At 48.3% G+C, this 20,377-nt stretch overlaps 2 protein-coding genes across 2 annotated transcripts; both read left to right on the top strand.

Annotated features, from left to right (window-relative positions):
• The first annotated feature begins 1,303 nt into the window (after positions 1 to 1,303).
• LOC135442504 (mitochondrial ribosome and complex I assembly factor AltMIEF1) lies at positions 1,304 to 1,751 on the top strand. The gene has a single exon (XM_064702369.1). The coding sequence runs from the start codon at positions 1,539 to 1,541 to the stop codon at positions 1,749 to 1,751; it is 213 nt and encodes a 70-aa protein (XP_064558439.1). The 5' UTR covers positions 1,304 to 1,538.
• A 17-nt stretch (positions 1,752 to 1,768) lies between these two features.
• Positions 1,769 to 11,302, top strand: MIEF1 (mitochondrial elongation factor 1). The gene is made up of 5 exons (XM_064702368.1): positions 1,769 to 1,932; positions 3,253 to 3,401; positions 3,540 to 3,720; positions 5,691 to 5,953; positions 7,018 to 11,302. The coding sequence occupies exons 2-5, from the start codon at positions 3,258 to 3,260 to the stop codon at positions 7,822 to 7,824; spliced, it is 1,395 nt and encodes a 464-aa protein (XP_064558438.1). The 5' UTR covers positions 1,769 to 1,932; positions 3,253 to 3,257; the 3' UTR covers positions 7,825 to 11,302.
• The last annotated feature ends 9,075 nt before the right edge of the window (positions 11,303 to 20,377 follow it).

The raw sequence follows: 20,377 nt of genomic DNA, 5'->3' as shown, positions 1-20,377 counted from the left end.
CCTTCTCAGAAAGGGCTGATTAGGGGCATGGCAAATTCGCTCACAGAGAGATCAAAACGATTGGGGTTGTTTATCTCAGAAAGGAAATGAACAAGAGGAGATTGGCACGGAGTGAGCCAGTCCAGAGCTTCTGTTTTTCTTCCTGTTTAGTTCTATCACTGTCATATCTGGTGTCACTGAGAAGTGTGTGAAGTGATGTGGCTCTCCTCTGTTACACACCATTTGCTCCTTCTCTCACCCTCCCTTCCAGGGGAGGCACAGCACATTATGTTTTATATTTAGGTAGGACCTGGGGAGGAGGAGTTGGCTAAGGAGAAATATATATGCCCCAGAGACGCCTCATAGTAGAGAAGGTGAGAATGGAAAAGTGGGATTTACACCTGGTGAGTGGAGCAAAAAGTTCTAGCTTTGGGAGTCTCCTTCCATCAGCTCAGGCAGACCCCAGAGAGGCTGCCAGCTACTGCCCTTCTCCTAGAGCCTTGACACTTCCAGACCAAGCCTTGGTCTCTGGGGGTTCCTTGGAGATAAAGAAAAGGAGCTTGAATTTGATAAGTTAGTTTGCAAAAAGCATCCCAGAAGTCAGAAGTACCTTGAGATGCAGCATTGACGCATGGCTCTCTTCCAGGGGAGGGTCAGGTTGGACATTAGGGGGAATTCCTTTGCAGAAAGGGCCATTAGACATCAGGGATGGGCTGCCAGGGAGCTGGTGGAGTCACCGTGCCCGGAGGTGTTTAAGGAAAGACTGGACGCGGCACTGGGTGCCATGATGTGGTTGACAAGGTGTTCAGCCACAACCTGGACTCCCTGCCCTCAGAGCTCTTTGCCAACTTCACGGAATCCGCGATTCGCACGGCAGACACGCTGCCTCTCGGGCCAGCGCGCTGTGCTGAGGCACACGGAGCCCCACACAGCACACGGAGCCCCACACACAGCACACGGAGCCCCGGGCAGCGGGAGCCCCACACGGCACAAGGAGCCCCACACGGCACACGGAGCCCCGGGCAGCGGGAGCCCCACACGGCACATGGAGCCCCACGCGGCACAGGGAGCCCCGGGCAGCAGCAGCCCTGGCTGCCGGGGCCCTTCCCGGCCGGAGCATCCCGGGCTGCCGAGGTGGGCCGGACCGGGCGCGGGCCGCTGCCCTCCCTCCCGGCCGCCAGGGGGCGGTAGCGCCGCGCCGCCGCCGCCCCAGGCCCACGCGGCTCTCTGCCCGTGGCGCCGGCGCTGCCATTGGCGGGCGCGGGGGCGCGGCCCGGAAGCAGAAGTGCGGCGCTGCCGGGTGACCCCGGGAGCGGCCCGGAGCGGCCCCGCGCGCAGCCGGTGAGAGCGGGGCGGCCGCGCTCCTCCCGCGGGACTGAGCGGCGCCCGCGGCCCGCACCGGCCGTTACCCCGCGCCGTTGGACAGGCGGCCCCGCACCGAGCGGGGCCCGCCACCGAGCGGCGGCCGGCGGGGCCCTCGGGGAGGGAGAAGCTGACCCGGATCCCGCCGTCGGTCATCCCTCTGCCGGTCGCCCGCCCGCGCCGCACAGCTGTCCCCCATGGCCGCGTGGTCCCGGGAGGCGGTGCTGACTCTGTACCGGGCTCTGCTGCGCCGCGGCCGCGGCCTGCGCTACACCGACCGGGACTTCTACCTGGCCTCCATCCGCCGCGAGTTCCGCCGGAACCAGGGGCTGCAGCGGCTGGAGGACAAGGAAAGGCAGCTGGAGAAGGGGCAGGCTTTCCTGCGGAGCAGCCTCGGGGGCCTGGTTTAGCCATTCCCTCTAGCTCCCACCGGTCCCACGTACCTCCCTCTTCTTTCCAAGATCCCCTCGCCCGCCAGAAGAGATGATTAACACTCACTACCCACCACTTTCTTGAAGAAGTCCTGAAGGTGCTTCCACAGGCACACCAGGAGGGCTCTCCTGTTCTCTTCACAAATGCATTAGGTCACAGGTAGGTCATTTACAATGATACAACCGTGCTCTTCATGCTGCTGTTACAGTGAGCTTTGCAAAAGTGTGGGGTTTGTTCTGCTTGGGGATGACAAGTGAATGTATCCTTGGTTCCTCCAGGCACGAACATTCCCACTGGCTTGGCTTTAGAAAAAACACAGGGCAGTTTTCAACCGCCCCAGGCAGGTAGGCAGGCTCAGAGCCTTGGACACTGACGCAGAAAACAGCCCTAAAGTCACAGTGCAGGAGTTTCTTGGGGTTTTCATGTAGGTTCACTGGGGATCTCCCTATGGCTACAGTGATGGTAAAATGTCTTTTACAGGATCACAGAGTCATTGAGGTTGGAATAGGCCTCTGAGCTCATTGCGTCCTATCTTTGACTGATATCCACCTTGTGACTAGAAGGCACTGCCTTTCACAGCCAAGTTAAACACCCCCAGGGATGGTGACTCCATCACCTCACTGGGCAGCCCATTCCAATGTCTAATCACCCATTCTGTGAGGAAATTCCTCCTGATGTCCAGCTTGAGCCATCACTGGCATAGCTTGAGGCCATGTTGGCCTGAGAGACTCTTTAAATTTAAATCTGAAGGTCACATTTAATGGCAATTTGAGGACACAAAAGTATACATGTAAGAAAATATTCATGTCAGTGTTTGACATGATTTATCTGATAGTTAAATCCACCAGCTTCCAGGGCAGGATAAACATCAAATGAAGGCAAGGGAGCTGTTCCTTTTATGATGTGTTGTGGTCTCTGCTGCTGATTCTTGGGTGTCTTTGAAGTATCTGGGATGGGACACTGTTCAGAAATTAATCTGTGAATGGGAGCTCTGAGACTGTCACTTCTTGGGGAAGATTCCACTCTGTGCCAGACAGTTGACCAACCCTGTATTGCCTTGTCTGTAAGCAAAATCACACTTGTTACATTAGAAATTACAAAACAGATTGGATGTGCTTTGGTTGGGAAGCACAAATCATAAGAAAAATACCAGAAAAGTTAGAGGGTTTTGCTTAATATGCAGGATTTTATTGCAAAACACTGTGGAAGTAAATTTTGCTTTCTTTCATTAAACCTATTCAATTATTAGAAACCTCACCTCAAATTTGGATGTGTTCCCTGAGGCACTGGACGTTGCTTGGTCAGTACTGTCCTGGCACTGCTGGGAACAAGCAGCAATTTGAGGGAACATAAACGGAGAGGGCGCAGGGCTGGGTGGTCCCTTCCTGTGGTAAAGCCTGGGGCAGCAGCGGGTGGGAGGTGTGGGAGGAGGGGCTGAACCGCCATTTTGTGCCACTGTGTGCGTCCTGTCCCTCGCAGGTGAGATGGCAGGCGCTGGGCAGCGCAGGGGGAAGAAGGATGACAACGGCATCGGCACCGCCATCGACTTCGTGCTGGCCAACGCGCGGCTGGTGCTGGGCGTGGGTGGCGCCGCCATGCTGGGCATCGCCACGCTGGCCGTCAAGAGGGTGAGCGAGGGAGTGAGGGAGGGAATGAGGGAGTGCCACGGCCAGCACCGGGCACGGCTCCGGGAGCAGGGTGCCGGCACTGGCCTGGGTACAATGGCAGCGTTGGCCCCTCGGTGACTCAAACCCTTCCCGCTTTAGATGTACGACCGGGCAATCAGTGCTCCCAGCAGCCCCACTCGCTTGGGCCAGTCGGGAAAGAGAAGCTGGGAAGAGCCAAACTGGCTGGGCTCCTCCTCACGCCTGCTGACCCAGGACATGAAGAGCAGCCTCAGCCGCTCCCTGCAGACCCTTCCCACTGAACCTTCAGCTGCAGACGCTGGTAAGAGGCATGGTCATCCTCCTGCATCACAGTCATACAGGCCTATAAACCCTGCATTTGTTTAATGGAGTGCAGAAGAAGGAAATACCCTGTCTGGCCCAGGATTTTTATGTTTTTCTTTTAAGCAGGTGCACTGGTAACTTCAAGAATCAGAACTGCCATTGGGAACAAATCAGTAATGATCATCTATTTGCACTCTTCATTCCTCTCATGACTGCATGGTGTTAAGCTTTATTCTCCCTAATTTTTGCTCTTTTAATCTGAATATATAATCTTTCCTGATAGAAAGCTATTCCATTCAAGCACTCTGCTGCTTTTCTTTGGGACATTCCAGTTTGCTTGCATCTTTTTAAGGGGGGAGTATTCAAGCTGTGAATGTACTAGCAGTTAATAGCGGTATTTCCTGTATTATTGCTGCCATTTTCCAAATAATTTCTGGATCGACATTTCCCTGTTTAGTGCTGCTTATCACTGTGTTTTTCTTCAGTAGCCTATAGGAAATGTCCTGTAGTTTTCTTTCTGGGTGGGATAATCAGTAATTTGGAATTCAGCCATGTTTTGTTACATGTGGTTGGTTCTTTGTTCTCAGTGGTTTTACTTTCTATCCCAGATCACTCCTTTCAGGAGATTTATACTTGGAGATTTAAACTAAAAATCAGAATCAAGCTATTAACTTGATTTCCAGATTTTAAAGGAAATTGTCTTTGGAATGGCAATAGTTTTTTCTGCTGAGGAAACATTAAAAACTAGACAGCTGTGTTAAATGGGGTCTAGACATTTTGATTGGGGTCCCCAAGCATATGGGCTGAGTAATAAAAACATTGATGATGGTGTCTTAAATTCTTCAATTAGAAATAAATTAAAATTCAGTATGGAATTTTTTTTTCATAAATAGGCAAGGAAATACAGTTCCCTATGGTTTAGTGCATTATTTTCTTTACATGAAAAAAGCTCAAATCTGTCCAACAGAATCCAGTGGGACAAGAGACAGCAGCTGCTGAGGCTGGGATAGATGGCTTTGTGTACAGCTTGGTCAGCCATTCCTCATGTGTTGTGTGGCCAAATCATCAAACAAAAATTGGCAACAGCCAATTGCTTTAATGGGCCCACTGACTTGGGGATTTCTCCTGTGCCCCTTAGGTATCACAGCCCTTCCAAAGTTCTCTTAGATCTGAAATTCCCCTTTAATTTTCATTGTTAATGTCTGAAACTCTTTGTCCATGTTAAGAGAAATGTGAAATGGATGGGAAGCAGTCAGAAAAGAAGGGACTCAGAGAATCTGTGCAGGTCGGATATTGTTTAGTAATGCAGATACAATGTAAACCTTGTGTTGCTGCATTGTGTCTCTGAGTGGGCTTGCTGGTCTTTTTGCAGTGAAGGTTTCAGTGGGGTATCACTGGAGCTATGATGGCCTGAGCTGGGATGGTCCCAGGATCTGTCAGCTCATCATCCTAATAAACTGCTGATCAGGCTTCCAACAACTGTTTCATTTCCAGGTGGCACAGTCTTCTCTGATATGCTAGTCAGGACTGGGTTTCGCTGGTAATTTGTAATAATCTGTTTCAGTGGTAAAAACTCAAAGAGATCATGGTGGTTGTTCAAAAGTGTTTTATTCACTGATCTGGCATCGTACTGAAAGCTTTTGAAATGGTAACAACACTGATTTTTTGATGAAATTGAGCTGAGATATTGCCTGTGTAGCCATTAAAATTACATCCTTGTACACAATATTATTCTGGCTAAATTTCAACTCTAGTAACTTGTTTTCATGCATTTTGATGCTCTTACTAGTATGTTTTGAAGTTCCTTAGCACGCCCCTTTGGAGTGGTAGCTGCATGAAGCCTGCAAAATGTCTGCCAAGGCTCTTTGAGACCTGGGAGGCCGCAGTTCCGCGCTGCAGATTCTGTTCTGCGCAACGCTTCGCAGCAGAATCAGCTGCAACCTCAACAGTTCTCCTTCTGTCTTGCAGACTGCTTTCGACCCACCAAGGCCAAGCCATCTGCCAAGAGGAGTCAGGTGGAGCTGAAGAAGTCCCGCCTTCGGCTGTCGCTGCAGGAGAAGCTGCTGGCGTACTACCGGCGGCGAGTGGCGATCCCGGCGGACGAGCAGGCTCGGGCCAAGCAGGCGGCCGTGGACATCTGCGCGGAGCTGCGCAGCTTCCTGCGCGCCAAGCTGCCCGACATGCCCCTGCGGGACATGTACCTCAGCGGCAGCCTCTACGACGACCTGCAGGTAACTCCTGGGCTCCTCGGGCAGGAGGCTCACCACGCAGGGCCGTTTCAGCCTTCCCTGGTGGCGCTGCTGGCTCAGCACAGCATTCCTCAGTAATAAGGCCCCTGGTGCTGCCTCTCCCGCTGTGGAGCCAGGCATCGATTTCCACAGTGCTGTTTGAACAGGCATGACCAGGCTGCTCTGTCATTGTCTGCAAAGCCTTTGCTTTTTTGTTTTGTCCTTCTTTGTTTCTCCTCTGTCTCTTTTAGTTGTGTTTTTCTTGCTGTTTCTCCGGTACATGTCTGTTTTCTCTCCATCCCTCTGTAATCATCCAAATACATTCCCTTAGAACTCCCATGTATTCATGTAGGTCTTTCCTACCCTTTATTTTTTTTTTTTTTTAATGCATGACAGACCTGGATTGGACAGCAGTCCCTGCTACAATATCTCCCTGATGGCAAGATGCCCATGGCTATAGTGAGTGATTCAGAGGCACACTTCTTTGTTTGAGTCAGAGCTCTGGAATGGAGCATGGAATGTCCAGTGAAAATTAGACCTGGGGTGTTAATCACATAATCACATTGATGAAAAGGGATCTTTAACAACCTTTTTCCAAACAATGTGGCAGACCAGGTGAGGGCAGTGTACCTAGCTGTAGCATTGGATTATTAAACCATGGCAACAGAAGCTTGTCAAGAAACTTGAAACTCTGTCTCCTGTTTAAATTGTCATGTGGCGTTGCTGTGCCCTCAGCCAGCTGCACCTCACAACCGAGGAGCAGATTTAAAGCAATATGTGGCAGAATGATTCATCTATATGCAGTCCATGTCAGGTCTCTAAATAGTACATACCACGTAAGCACTAGCTTCAGCTATACCTTGGAATTATCCCACTGATGGCTGGAAATAGTCCTTCAGAATGCCTTTTAACAAAGGGAGGCTGGGAATCCCACACAGAGAGGAGAGCGAGACAGCTGAATCCTTATATTCCAGGTTCCTTTGGACAGAAGGCTATCTAAAGGTGGTGAATAAAATGCATGTGGAGAGAGAAAGCTTATTCTTACTGACTTTTCTCTCTTGTGAAAGGTAGTGACAGCTGACCACATCCAGCTCATTGTACCTCTCACGCTGGAGCAGAACCTGTGGTCGTGTATCCCCGGGGAGGACACTATCATGAACATTCCTGGCTTCTACTTGGTGCGTCGAGAAAACCCAGAGTACTTTCCTCGCGGGAGCAGCTACTGGGACCGCTGTGTGGTGGGAGGTTACCTTTCCCCCAAAACTGTAGCAGACACCTTTGAAAAAGTTGTAGCTGGGTCCATCAACTGGCCAGCAATCGGGAGTCTCTTGGACTACGTGATCCGTCCGGCAGCTCCCCCAGCAGATTTGACTCTGGAAGTGCAGTATGATGCAGATCGGCATCTTTTTATTGACTTTCTGCCATCCCTGACACTGGGGGACATCGTCCTCGTTGCCAAACCTCACCGGCTGGCCCAGAACGACAACTTGTGGCGCCTGAGCCTGCGGCCGGCGGAAACGGCGCGCCTGCGCGCCCTGGACCAGGGGGATTCTGGCTGCCGCTGCTTGTGCCTCAAGATCTTCAAAGCAGTGTGCAAGCTGAACCCGGCGCTGGGACACCTCACTGCCAGCCAGCTCACCAACGTCATCCTGCACCTGTCCCAGGAGGAGTCCGACTGGTCCCAGGACATGCTGGCTGACCGCTTCTTGCAGGCCCTGAAGGGGCTGATCCGCCACCTGGAGGCTGGTGTCCTCCCTAGTGCCCTGAATCCCAAGGTGAACTTGTTCTCAGAGCTCACCCCTGAAGAAGTGGACGAGTTGGGCTACACCCTCTACAGCTCTCTGTCGGAGCCAGAGGTCTTGCTGCAGACGTAATGGGGCCTTACCTAGGGAAGTGTTGATAGAGTTCAGCCAATGCAGACTTTGATTACTGCGAATTATGTCTCCTCCACTTCTCCCTGTCTCCCTCTCTCTCTTCACCACTCCCCCCTTTTGGTTCATTAGTAATTCCTGCTTTGGAGTTGGTGCTCCCACTGAATTTCTTGGTGCTACTGGTCCATTTCCACCATCTCTGCCCCAACAGGTACCCATTGGCTAGGGAGGAGAGGCTAAAACTGCAGCTCTGAGATCTTCACATAAATTCTGATGAGTTTTTAGTGTCTACCAAAAAAATAAACCAAACTATGCACTTCTTTCTTCTGCAGTACATTTACTGCAGCAAACCCTTTTTGGTCTGAAGAAGGTGGAACTGGGCTGGTAAATCCAGTGATGATTTTAGCAGACTTGCACTGAGGTTGTTTAATTTCCTCCAGCCTGATTTTGCCCTATGTTTCTTTTTCTCTGCTGTCCTACACTGTCTCACTTTCCTTTCTTTTATGTTCTTCTGGCCCAGTCATGCGGGGCAGACTGAGTGAGATATTTTGGATAGGGTTCTTTTTGTATTTCTGAGTGGATAATGATTACACTGGCAATATTTAGGGCTGTAGAGCTTGAAACTGAAGAATTCCCGCAGCTCCTGCTCCCATGGAGCCTTCTCATCCTTTGGAAGCTGGGTTCAGGATTAAGGGCCAAAATTTGTCCAGTCTGCTGCGACACAACGTCCTGTACAGACAATTGTTGTTGAGGCTGTCACAGGGGAGGAAGGAGCCTTTGTGGTCTGGTTGTGTGATGAGGCTGAAGGAGCAGAGCTTGCTGTTCCTGCCTAGCCAGATCTCGTGGGAATGGCCTCGGGAGCGGAGAACAAGGCAGCTCTTCAGTTGTCTCTGGCCTAGAGGAAGAGAGGGTGATCATAGGGGAGGGGTGGGAGACACATATGGGAATGGGGATTTTTTTTTTCATCTTTTCCCCAAGAGCTTATGGCTGTTTTGGTTTACTGGAGGTGGAAACAAGATTGCATGCCTCAAAGGGCTTTGGAATAAGCACACACAAGCCAGATTCTCACCAGCTCTAAAGGCTGTGAAGGTGATAGAACTGAACTGGTGACATCAGCAAGGTTCTGTCCCATACAGTGATATTAGGGTACATATACAAAGCTGGCATTTAGGGATGTATTAGCTTTGCCATCTGCTCTGTGTGCTTTAGTCTCCTCCCCGGAACTGAGGCTGTCCATCCCCTTCCTCATTCCCATGTGCTGACTTTCCAGTGCTCCCATTTTACAAATACTCTTAGAAAGCTGGTGAGGGCACACCTTCCCATTCCATCTCTTTGGACCTGTTGGCAGTGCAGTTCTGCTCACTCCTGTCTGTGGCTGCTCTTGGGCTGTAGACTCTTTATACTCTGCATTTAGCCACCTGCTGTCTTCAAAAAGTGGGAGAGAAGGTTTCCCCCTGAGTGTGGAGCTCTGTGTGTATCTCAAAAGACCAGCATAACTATTGTTTCAGAAACATGTTTGCCTTTTCCCTGCTCGAGGAGCTTTTTTCACCCTTGCTGTCCAGCCTCCTTAGCCAGTGGAGAGGAGTACTGTAGCAGCAGAGTTTGGAGGGAGCAGGAATCCTTTTTTCCTTTTCTCCTCCCTTCCTCTCAGGACTTCCCCCATCTTTGAAAGAGAAGTTTCAAGGTGAATTTCAAGAGTGGAGCCACGGAGGGAAGTCTTTCACCCTGGGTTTTTTTTAGAGGCAGTGCTGGTGAGGTGAGGGAGGGAGCAATTTCTCGGACAATCCGTCCATTTTAGCCAGTGTGTCAGACAGCATTCTGTATACAGTGATAACGCAACGTTGCATTTTAAATTATTTAATCTTTAGGGTACTGGTATTTTCTAGACTGCCAGATGTGTACTTTGGAGTCTGTGTGTGTATATAAAGTCTATAGTCTATCAAAGGTTAACAGGAATCCCATTTGTATGACTTTGTGTTTTGCAGCAGTCAGTGTTGTTCAACTGTTGATTGCTCTTCACTCTGGTTCCCAGACTTTTTCCCCCTCTTCCTTCCCTTGCCCCCCACTGCCTTTCTGATGTCAGCCTTTCTACCCTAAAAGCAGACAGATGAGACTTGGAGCCTATAGGCTACTGGGGGGAATTCCCCTTGTTTTTAATTACTTGAAGGTCAACAAAAATATTAAAATATCTGGGTTGTCAGGAGTTCCCCCAAAGCTCATTTCTTCAGTGTGATGTCACCCCTCACTTGGTGCTGACTCCAGTACTGTGGTGTTCACATTTTAACAGCAGTGTGGCTGGAAATGATTAAAACTCTAGATACAAAAAAAAAAAAAAAAAAAAAAGGTGAGATATGACCTGAGAATAGTTGTCACATACATATCTGTATATATAATTTTTTACATGAATGCTTTTACTTCTTCCTGGCAACCTAATGAATTAATATTTTATGGCCATTTTTTGCTGCTATTGAGCTCAATTTGTGTATCAAATGGAGACTGAAGCTGCCTTTTTGCCTTTTTTGTAGACTCTGCTCCACTTCACTTGCATCAACCATCTCCATCATTTCTTCCCTTCCCTTTTGCCCTCCTCTGAGCTGGCCATGAGCCTGTTCTCAGGAGGCAAATGATCACTTCCCACAGGCAGCCACCACAGCAGGCAATAGCTGCCCTGGCAGTGGCAGTCTTGACAAAGGCCAAAGATGTGATGGGTCACAGGGACACTGCAACTAGGAATATTTTAAGAGCAAGGTCAGGTATAAGAAGCAATAGAAGCAGGGAAGAAGGTGTAGGCAAAGTATGCAGGAAACAACCACTAATGCTGCACCCAGCCTTTGGGTCAAACAGAATGTTGCAGAGTCTTTCAAACTGGCACCTTTCAGTATTAAATGCAGTACATGTGTTGATGTACAGCCTGGAGGGCTGGCTTACCTGCAGGTGGGCTACTTCCTGGCCAAATGTGTAGCACAGAGCAGGAGAACCTAAAGCTGAATGTGAAAAGGGCAGCTCCAGGCCCCCTTCCTGGCAGAGCGGCTCAGACAGATTGATTGTAAGAGGCCCAGGGCACACATTGGGCTGGTGGCTGCTCAGCTCCAAGAATGTCTCCCTGTGTTCTGCTCTAGCTTAGCTCACACAAGCTTCCCATGAGATTGTCGTCTTATTCCCTGTAACCACAGGGTGAGGACCAACTTGCTCAGCTGTGGGTTTCACTGCTGCTGAGCTCCACTGCTAATCTTTCAAGTCAGATGGATTTCTTTTCTCGTGTTTAAAAGCAATTATGGAAACAAGAGGCTGCTTTCTGCCCCCTGGCAAGCTGCCATCAGGGCCCTCATTCTTAGCATGTGGGCACAGCAGTGAGAAGTGAAGAGATGATGCCTCATCTCTCCCAGGCCTGGAGGCTGTGGATTTGCAAAGGGGAAAGTCCAAGTGCATGATCTGTGACAGAGTGTGTGGAATTCTGAAATAAAATTACTTTCCACAGTAACCTGGTTGTCTGTGGCATGTTTATAAACAAAGGAACCTCTCTCTCTGCTTTCATCTCGGTGCATCACCTTCCTGCTGATACAATTCTGCACCACAGCAGTGCTTGGGGACTGACTTGCCCCTGCTGATTCACTTGCTTTCCCTTTGCAGCTCTGGGCACTCAGCACTTTGCAGCGTGTCTCGAGGGAGCAATCAGCTCTGCAGCAGCGTCCTGCCCCTGGCAGCTTTCACAGCAGTCACAAGACGATGTGTAATTGTGGTGCTGAGCCTCTCCTCCTCTTCCCGATGTGCCCGGACAGGCACCTGCTTTTCATGTGGCTCCCCAGACTTCAGAGGCTTCCGTGCCTCTGGAATATTAAACTTTCCTGGGCGGGCTCCCCCACCCTTGTTCAGTCACACCCTGGTTTTTGTGTGCCAGGCCTCTCTTATCCAGGCATCAGCCTTGAGGCAGCGAGGAAGCTGCTTTGCCAGGGGCCCATGTCTGCTGTGGTGAAGTTCTTTACAGTAATTCCCAGTTTTATGTGCCTGCCTGGGAAGGTGGAGTGGAAATGTTGTATGTCAAACAAGGTGTGAAGTCATGCTGCTGTTGATGGGTCCCAGGCTTCTTAATTCTTGGAAGACAGGCTGCAGTGGCAACGTTGTCCTGTAAGACTTGTCTTAATGAGGACTCTGTAATTAACTGTTTTAGAGGGTATTTTATGATACAAAGGGAGCCTACATCTCCAACTTTTTTTCTAATATCCCTTGCCTGCGTTGCTTTGCTTTTTTTTTTTTCTTTAATCTGTTCTGTAGAAACAGATCAGATGAGATCACGCACATTTCATGCCATACAGAGTCTTAGAGGAGCAGCTAAAATAAGCTGCTCTGTGAAATCTGTGTCAGGCATTATCCCCTCAAGTTAAAGCCCCTGGAATGCCTGGAGCCTGCAATACGTGGTTAATAGAGACAGCGGTTTGCCCCTGTGCATAAAAGCTGTCCTGGCATGAAGAGGGAGGAAAGATCAAAAGATAAGTGTGTTTAATGTAAAGAAGAAATAATTGAGGGGAGTGATGATAATTATTGCAAGTATGGAAAAAGTTGCTACAAAGAAGAGGAATACAAGTAGTTCTCCAGGCTGCAAAGACTTAGAATCTCTTTTGTTCTTAGCCTAAGGAACAAACACCCTAGGAGGAAAGTGAATTTTGAAATAAGCAAAATATTTTGCCCACTTTGTTATATAACCACAGCCCTGTCCTGGATATTAATGTAGCTGAATTTACATTTTCCTTATTTACTTTTGCATCTCTTAATTTTCAAAAATAAATACATAAATGCTGGCCTATTTTTTATATAATCTTAAACTGGGGAAGAAAGGATGACTGAAGCCCAAATTTGAGATTATCATGCTGAACTGTTGAACTGCATTAATAATGTTTCTTTTTTTGTTCCCAAATACTTAGTTGCATACATGGTTTTTTAAGGTTTATTTTAATATTCTACACTTTAGAAAAGCTGCAGACAGCTGCTGCTTTTTAAATTTAGTCTCATAGAAAACAAAAGCACCTCTTCCAACTTGTAGTTTCACAGAAAAAAAGAGGAGCCTCTTCCAAATGAGGAAATTTTCTTCCAGATAAGAAGAAAATTTGGCTCGCTACCTGCACTATTCAATGGCCCTGCATGGCTTACTGAATCTGGGACTGGATCTTGAAATGTGGGGCTTTGCCCACAGAGGCAGCAAGGAAGAAATGGGAGATTCTACCTCCTACCAGTGAAACCCTGTATTGGCTTCCAGCCCCAGGAGAACTGCTTGAGAAATCTGGATTTTATCTTCTTTATCTTTGTCAGGCTGAGTTTATGATCTGAAGGACTCAAGAAATATCTTTCCCCTCCCTTTTATTCTTTTTTTTCCTCCTTTTTTTTTTTTTTTTTTGTAACATTCAAACCTTCTTAGAATAGGTTTAATGTCCCTTGCACAATCAAGGATAAAATTTTTACCAGCATACTTTGAGAAGGACAGCATTACTCACAAGTCAAGGACCCAGAAATGTGCTGGTGAGCAGGCTATTACTCCTTTCTTTACAGTATGTGATCCTGTGGAATAATCTTGCAAACAATAAGGCAAAAGAGGGTGGTAAAACCAGTGGGTAAGGCAGGGAAGATCTGAAGTCACTCTGTAGATAGGAAATGTTCTTGTCATTTTACAAAAAGCAAAGTGAGTGGGACACAGAGTTTGGCTCAAGGAACTCAAACTTCTCATGATCTTAAGCTTTGCTAAGTACTCATGCAGAAGTCAGTTCTGAACCAAATCACATTAAACACACTAAAAGTTGGATTGATTTTTATTTTGCTGCCCTGGTTCAATTTCCCTGGCTCCTGTGGCTAAGTAGCTCTTTGATCTTGTCTATTAACACTCAGTGCTAAGCTTCTCAGGGGAAATATATAAAAATTCTAACCACATTCTTCATGAAAAGCCTTCTCCATACAAATAAAGGACAAAAGTTGCTCACTTGTGTTACTTGTTTTGTTTAGGATTTTCTTGTGTTAGGCAACAATTCCCTGGCTTCAGTTCAATTCCACCTTTCCCCTTCCTCTCGCTGTGGTAGAATTGTCACTGTTCTACAGAAGCCCAGGGGTGATACTGTCCCATAAGACATGCCACTGCAACGATCCCAGTCCTGTACAGCCCTCTTGTCTCATTGTGCTCAGCATGGCAAAGGACAGGCCTCAGAGGCAGCAGACACGAGGGCACAGGTGGCAAATGTTGGACTGTGCTGGCTCTTTACCTCTCACAATGGGCATTACTTCAAAACTCCCAAGGCCCTGCCAGGCTCCTTACCTCCCCTGAAAGGCAAGAAGCAATTGTTCCTGGAAGAAGTATGGCAGAATGACGTTTGCCTTCAGATTCCTGAATTTATTTAGCACAGGGGACCTTGGAGACAGTAAGTACCAGCACTTACATGGATAATAAGATGTGAATCATATTTAGCTGCTGCTTGTTTGCAGCACTGTCAGAGGTGCGCTGCAGCCAAGGCACTACAAGGCACAGCAGTCCCAGAGGCTGCAGAGCTGCAGCTCCCATGGTGCTTGTTAGAGAGCACTGGCAGGGGCCCAGCTGCCTGGCACTCACAGGGAGGCTGGGTTCTGCTCAGGCAAGGACGTGACCAAGGCACAAACCTTCTCTTTTCCAAATTGCTGCCTGGCGTTGTGAGAGGACAGTAGAAAACACCTAGACCTAGTCTGGTGCCTTTTCTTAAACAAGGAGCGGTGAGCTTATGTTTGGGGCTAGGAATCTTCTTCCCTTCCCTTCCCTTCCCTTCCCTTCCCTTCCCTTCCCTTCCCTTCCCTTCCCTTCCCTTCCCTTCCCTTCCCTTCCCTTCCCTTCCCTTCCCTTCCCTTCCCTTCCCTTCCCTTCCCTTCCCTTCCCTTCCCTTCCCTTCCCTTCCCTTCCCTTCCCTTCCCTTCCCTTCCCTTCCCTTCCCTTCCCTTCCCTTCCCTTCCCTCCCTCCCCCCTCCCCTCCCCTCCCCTCCCCTCCCCTCCCCTCCCTCCCCTCCCTCCCCTTCCCTCCCTGAACTTCCCTTCCCTGAACTTCCCTTCCCTGAACTTCCCTGAACTTCCCTTCCCTGAACTTCCCTTCCCTGAACTTCCCTTCCCTTTTCTATGTAAAACAAGACAATGACTGAAGAAAAATGCATCTTCAGTCCATCACTTTGCACTGCCAAGGAGGATGTTTGGTGTCACCAGCAGACTGGTTACTCCCAAGCTTTGTGCCCTGGGACAGATTTACCCCTTTGTGAGCCTGCCCTGCCTAGGGGAGACCTGTATTTCTGATAAGTGCATCCAAGCACATCTTACTGACACTGCATGGCTAAGGTGAATGGCTCAAATGTTACCTTTCTGAATAGCACAGCATTGCCTCAAACCCAGAGATGTCTCCTCCTGAAGCCAGGACAGGGCCTCAAAAGTCTCCCTCCCTCTGAGTACCAGAAGAGCAGGCCAGCCCTGCCTCCCCAGCAGAGCTCCTGGCTGCTGACACACCTGGGTTAGGTCTCAAACCACTTCTCTCAGCAGTCAAGCACAGAAACCTCCTCCCATTAAGGGAACTGCAAACCCCACTCACCAGGCACCACAGCAATGGCAGCAAGAGGGCAGGTGGGTTGAGAGGACACAGCACCTACTCAATATGGTACTTTGGCTGCAAAGTCTTCTTTGGGGACTATTATCCAGCCTGCCCATGGCCAGGCCACCTGTAACACACCTGAGGAGGCTCTACTGAGGCCACGTGTCAGTCCATGTACAAGTGCAGGGAGCAGAACAGGCCCAAAGTCTTCTGAAACGATCTCTCTAACATAATTTGCCAAACCCCCTAACATAGAGACCTTAGGAGGGAAAATGGCATTCCTTCAGGAAAAGCTATAAACTCAATGGTAACACAGTTGTGTCAACATCCACCAGGATTTTTTCTCTCCTCCTTTGTAAACAAATATATATTAAAACAGTACAAAGTCTGCTGGTAAATCACTGAGAAGCTGCTGCCTGTGGAGAGTGGAAAATTATTACTGAACAATGGCTGCAGCGTTCCTCCCCAGGGACCTGGGCAGCTTCAGCCTCAAGAGTGACTTATCCTCAAATGAGTTTCAGAGCTTCATCTGAACATTTGTTGTGTCAGTGTTCTTGCTGAAGCTGCCTGCCAGCACCAGAATCAAAGAGACTTCATCTCACACACCCCCAAAAGATCCCTCAGCTGCTCTGAGGGGCACTGAGACACTGAAGGAGAATTCCACGGAAGTTAACTCACCCACTGGTGTCTGGGCTGGGATGCTGCAGTCTCATAATCTGTACCTGCCTGTCAGGCCTCAGGTCTTGCTAACTTCACACTGGAAAATAGAAAATAAGCAATGTGCATTGTCACTGTCCTCCTCAGCCTTTTGCACAGAAGGGCACAAGACACCTGGCAGGTGTGACTCCAGCAGATGCTGATAATTTGCAGGTACAGGTACATACATTTTGACAGACACTGAGCACACAGTCTGCAGGGGGGTCACATCAACTACAGGCCCATGAAGAACAATAGTTGACATGAAATCTGTGTCTGTTCTTTTATTGCTTGGATAACTGGAAGGCTTTTGTTTGTGTGCTAAACTGAGCCCATATGTGCTAATGCACATGAAGGATTCTTCTTGACCCCCAAGTCCTTTCATCATAATAAAATAAGGCTGGACAATGAGACAACTAAAAATATCCCCTAATGGTCGGAACAAAAGTCAGCCTCCCCTCCTCTCCCTCCTTCACACATATTTTTTGCTAAACATCATTTTCAGCCAGTTGTAGCTTTGCTTAGGAAACTCATGCTTGGGCAAGTTACAACTCACCTCCCTCTTACCAGATTTGCACAATGTTTTTACTTGTGGCAGCTGGCCACAGCCTGGCTGATTCTGAGTAACTAAGCCTCTGGAGACACATTATTTTGTGAGCTATCAGCATGTGCCCGGCATGCCCAAGTTTGTTCAGTAAGAAAAATGTAGGTGGACAACCAGGGTTGTTTCCATAACTGTGTGAAATAATTGAACTGTAAGTTGCAGATGTAAATTGCAGATTTAATCCTCTTTTTTATTAGTCTCATTTCTAATGTCAGGGATATTTTCATAGCAGGATGGAAACAGAAGACAGTGAGGGAGTGGGTAAGCAGTGAATGATTTATTAGAGATTCCATTTGGTGTACTAGTCCAAAACAAACGAGGCAGAGCATATGGATAACTTATTTTGTATGTAATAAAAGATGGATGTTAATACCTCCCAGCCTGATCTTTAATCATATATATTTGCTTTTTGATCTAGTTTTAAAATGGAACATCTATAAAGCAATCCCTAAAGAGCTTACAATGAGAATCTGGCAGAAAAGATCTTTCAGATACCTGCTTGTACCACATGAGGAAAGAAGCAAGCAAGCACTGTGAATTAGTCTGTGCCATAGAGGTTGTAGGTAATTCTCCCTCAAAATTGCTCAAAATGTCTCTCCGCTTTGCCCCATTCCTCCCTTGTGTTTTCCTCAGCACTCTGTCTCCAGGAAAAATTCCTGCTAGTCTCTGGAAATGCTTTGTTCATTGAAGTGCAGGGTAAGGCTCCCTGTCCCTCCTGATGGAAGGTTGAAAGGACTCAAGTTATCCCTCACTAGAATCCCCTTGGGGCTTGCCTGACATTGACCCTGCTGCAGAGCAGGCAGTGCCCCTGCTCCCCAGGGCCAGCACAAAGCCCATCTGCTCCTCTCCCTCTCCGGGGCACCGAGGCTCGGTGGCACCCAAAGCTGCCTGCCAGGGCCACCAGGGCCACCATGGCCACCATGCACTGTCCCATGCAGTGTCACCCCACCTTCCCCCTGGCTGCAGCTTTCTCCAGACAAGAGCAGACATCTGTGTCACTGCTACTTTTGCTGGTTCCCCTCCCGGCCCCAGCCATTCCCACTCCTCCCAGCACCCTGCTCCCCTGCTAGAGAGGCCCAGCACCTCCCTGCCACTGACAGTCCCTGAGAGCATCCCATGCAGCCGGTCTAGACTGTGTGAGGGATGTTACTATGGAAACATTTACGTCCTCTCTGTCTTTGGAGTGCTTACTAACAGCATTCAGCATGTTTGTCTCCTGTATTCTTGCTGGTGGAAGAAGAAAATCTTTTCTTAACAATGTTTACTTTAACAAGAAAAAAACAACAACAACCAAAAACCAGAGAGGTTATTAAAGCCCATGTATTGACCTTCCATCCTAAGGAAGGAGGAGGGTGAATGAGGACTATTAGTTTTCCACCTCCTGATGCTGTTTGGCTGGAGCTGGCTCTCTGCAGTGCTGGATTTATCAGGGCACTTAATTGCTTCACAGCCAGGCCCTTGGCCTCTCTCCTGCAGCAAGCTCTGGAAGAGCAGCTCCTCTCTCCTGCAGCTGGCCCCTCGTTTCTGTGTCAGGATGGATCTTGCTTATCCCAGGAGTTCCCTTTGCTGAGGTTCCCAGGGCAGGAAAATAAGATCCATGGTGATAAAGCTGTTAACATGACAGCAGGACTTCACTCACCATGCACACAAATTGGTGCTCCCTCAGAAGCCACCTTTTTGTGCTGGAAATTAAATTTTCTTCAGAGCTGCTCAGTCTCTGAGCAACAAATACATTATGTAATATTGGAAAGAAATTATTTTTTAGACACTTTTGAGTTAGTAAAGAGTAGCTAGTAGTCCTGTGCTTAGAAATACTGTCAATTTCTTTTGTACAAAAATTGTTATTTGTGCTTTAAAAAAAAGTGTCTTCTACCTTGGTTAAAAAATCTAGACACAGTGGAGACATGTCTGACATTACATCGACAAAAGAAGAAAGATAATTTATGAAGAAATTGGGGTTGTAGGTCATGAAATGATTTAACAATATTTATTCTGCAGTCCTGCAGCAAACAGGGGAAATTATGCTTTTCTGTAAATGGCTGGCTTCTTATTACTTGATTTCACTTTGTGGATTGGAGATTGCTACAGAAAATCTGTCTGGAACTCATAATACAGACGAATTTCCACCTCAGTTCACACACAAAAGGGAAAGCAGGCAGCTGGGAAACAGGCAGATCTGGGTTAAGTTCCTCATTGCATACTTCATTTTTGCTTACGTGATTCTTGCGCACACATTCCCAGAATCCTTTCAGAGAAATCTATAATTATCTTTTCAGGATGAATGATTGGGTGTATAAATATTGGGTGCATTTCTGTTTGTTTAGCTGCTATTATGGTCATACAATCACCCTTTTCACTTAAAGGAGGGGAAGGCAGGCAGGGCAGTGATGTGAGAGCTCTCCCTTAGCCAGTGAGGACATGGAAGTGCTGTCCACCCATCCACACAGCCAATCACCCACTCGTCTTCTTTAAAAGCTGCTGCATCCTCTCAGATCTCCTTGGAGGCAAGATCTGCCTCCTCCATAGTGTATTTATCAGAACAGTTATCTCAGACTGCTCTATTGCTACAGTGGTGTTTGTTGGCACTGGAGGACATTTTTCTCTGCCTCCTCTATTTTAACGAGTCATTTCAAATTCTGTGCAAAGAAAGAAAGAAAGAAAGAATCAAAACTAACCAACCAAAATAAAACAGCAACAAACCAACATAAAGGGAAAATTGCCCTTTTTAATTCAGCAGCCAGTGCTCACATTACAGATGTCATACGGTGACATACTCTGCTTTGTAGTGACAGTGCTAAGACCAGACTGCTAAAAGTAAAAATTAGGTCACACTCCGTCCTTGCAAATCATCAGTTTTTTAAGACATTCCAGGCAGTTAAACCTGAGCAAACAAGGTGAAGGCTACGGCTTTACCCAAATACTACTGAGGTCTTAAATGGAAAATAGTGGCGCTTTTTGCAGAAGTAGCTGAGAGCAAGCTGAGCTGCAGGATGAGGATGTTTGAACAAGCAAAGTCCCACTGCAGCTTTCAGAGCTGATGGTGCTGTGAGGCTGGCAAAGTAGAAAATCAACCTTTTGAAGCTGGGTAACTCTGACACAGTGAGGAATGACACGGGTATTGAAACTCCCAGCTCACCGGAGCTGTCCAGTGCCTGTGTGACCCGACTGAAAGGATGAGGAAGGAACTGAAGCCAGTGGAAAACTGTTGACCCCTATGAGTTTCTCGCTGTGAGCTGTCTCAGTGGGGGCCAGGCCAGATGGTGGAACTGTTTAAGCAGGAACTGGGTGGGGAAAGAGTCCTGACTTCCTTCCTAGAAGCAGGTTGATTTGGATCAGATAAAATGCAAAACCGCACTTTGAAAGCTACCCAAGGTGACACTGCCCTTTGTAGCCGCGAGGCTCTATAGGTAGGTGATCAATTAATGCTCACACCAGTCGAGTGATGTCTGCACAGAAAAGGGAGAAGCAACTACATCAGCATGAAATTGCACGGCAGGAGACGACATTTTTATTCCTCAACTGTGGAATGACCAACTTAATTTTCAGCCCTTGCATGGGTTGAAGGCACTACTTTGATACTGTCGGCTGCCGGGCAGCGCGCTCTGCAGCCAGGCTCTTCAGAAGCCTCTCGCGTCGGTGCGGCGCCGTGGCCGCTGTGAGGCTGCGGGCAGACGCTCTC

The sequence above is a fragment of the Zonotrichia leucophrys genome, chromosome 1A, assembly GCF_028769735.1.
Source record: "Zonotrichia leucophrys gambelii isolate GWCS_2022_RI chromosome 1A, RI_Zleu_2.0, whole genome shotgun sequence".
In the NCBI taxonomy this organism is placed as follows: domain Eukaryota; kingdom Metazoa; phylum Chordata; class Aves; order Passeriformes; family Passerellidae; genus Zonotrichia; species Zonotrichia leucophrys.
The sequence above is the reverse complement of the archived record's forward strand: the minus strand, read 5'-3'. Positions and strand labels throughout refer to the sequence as shown.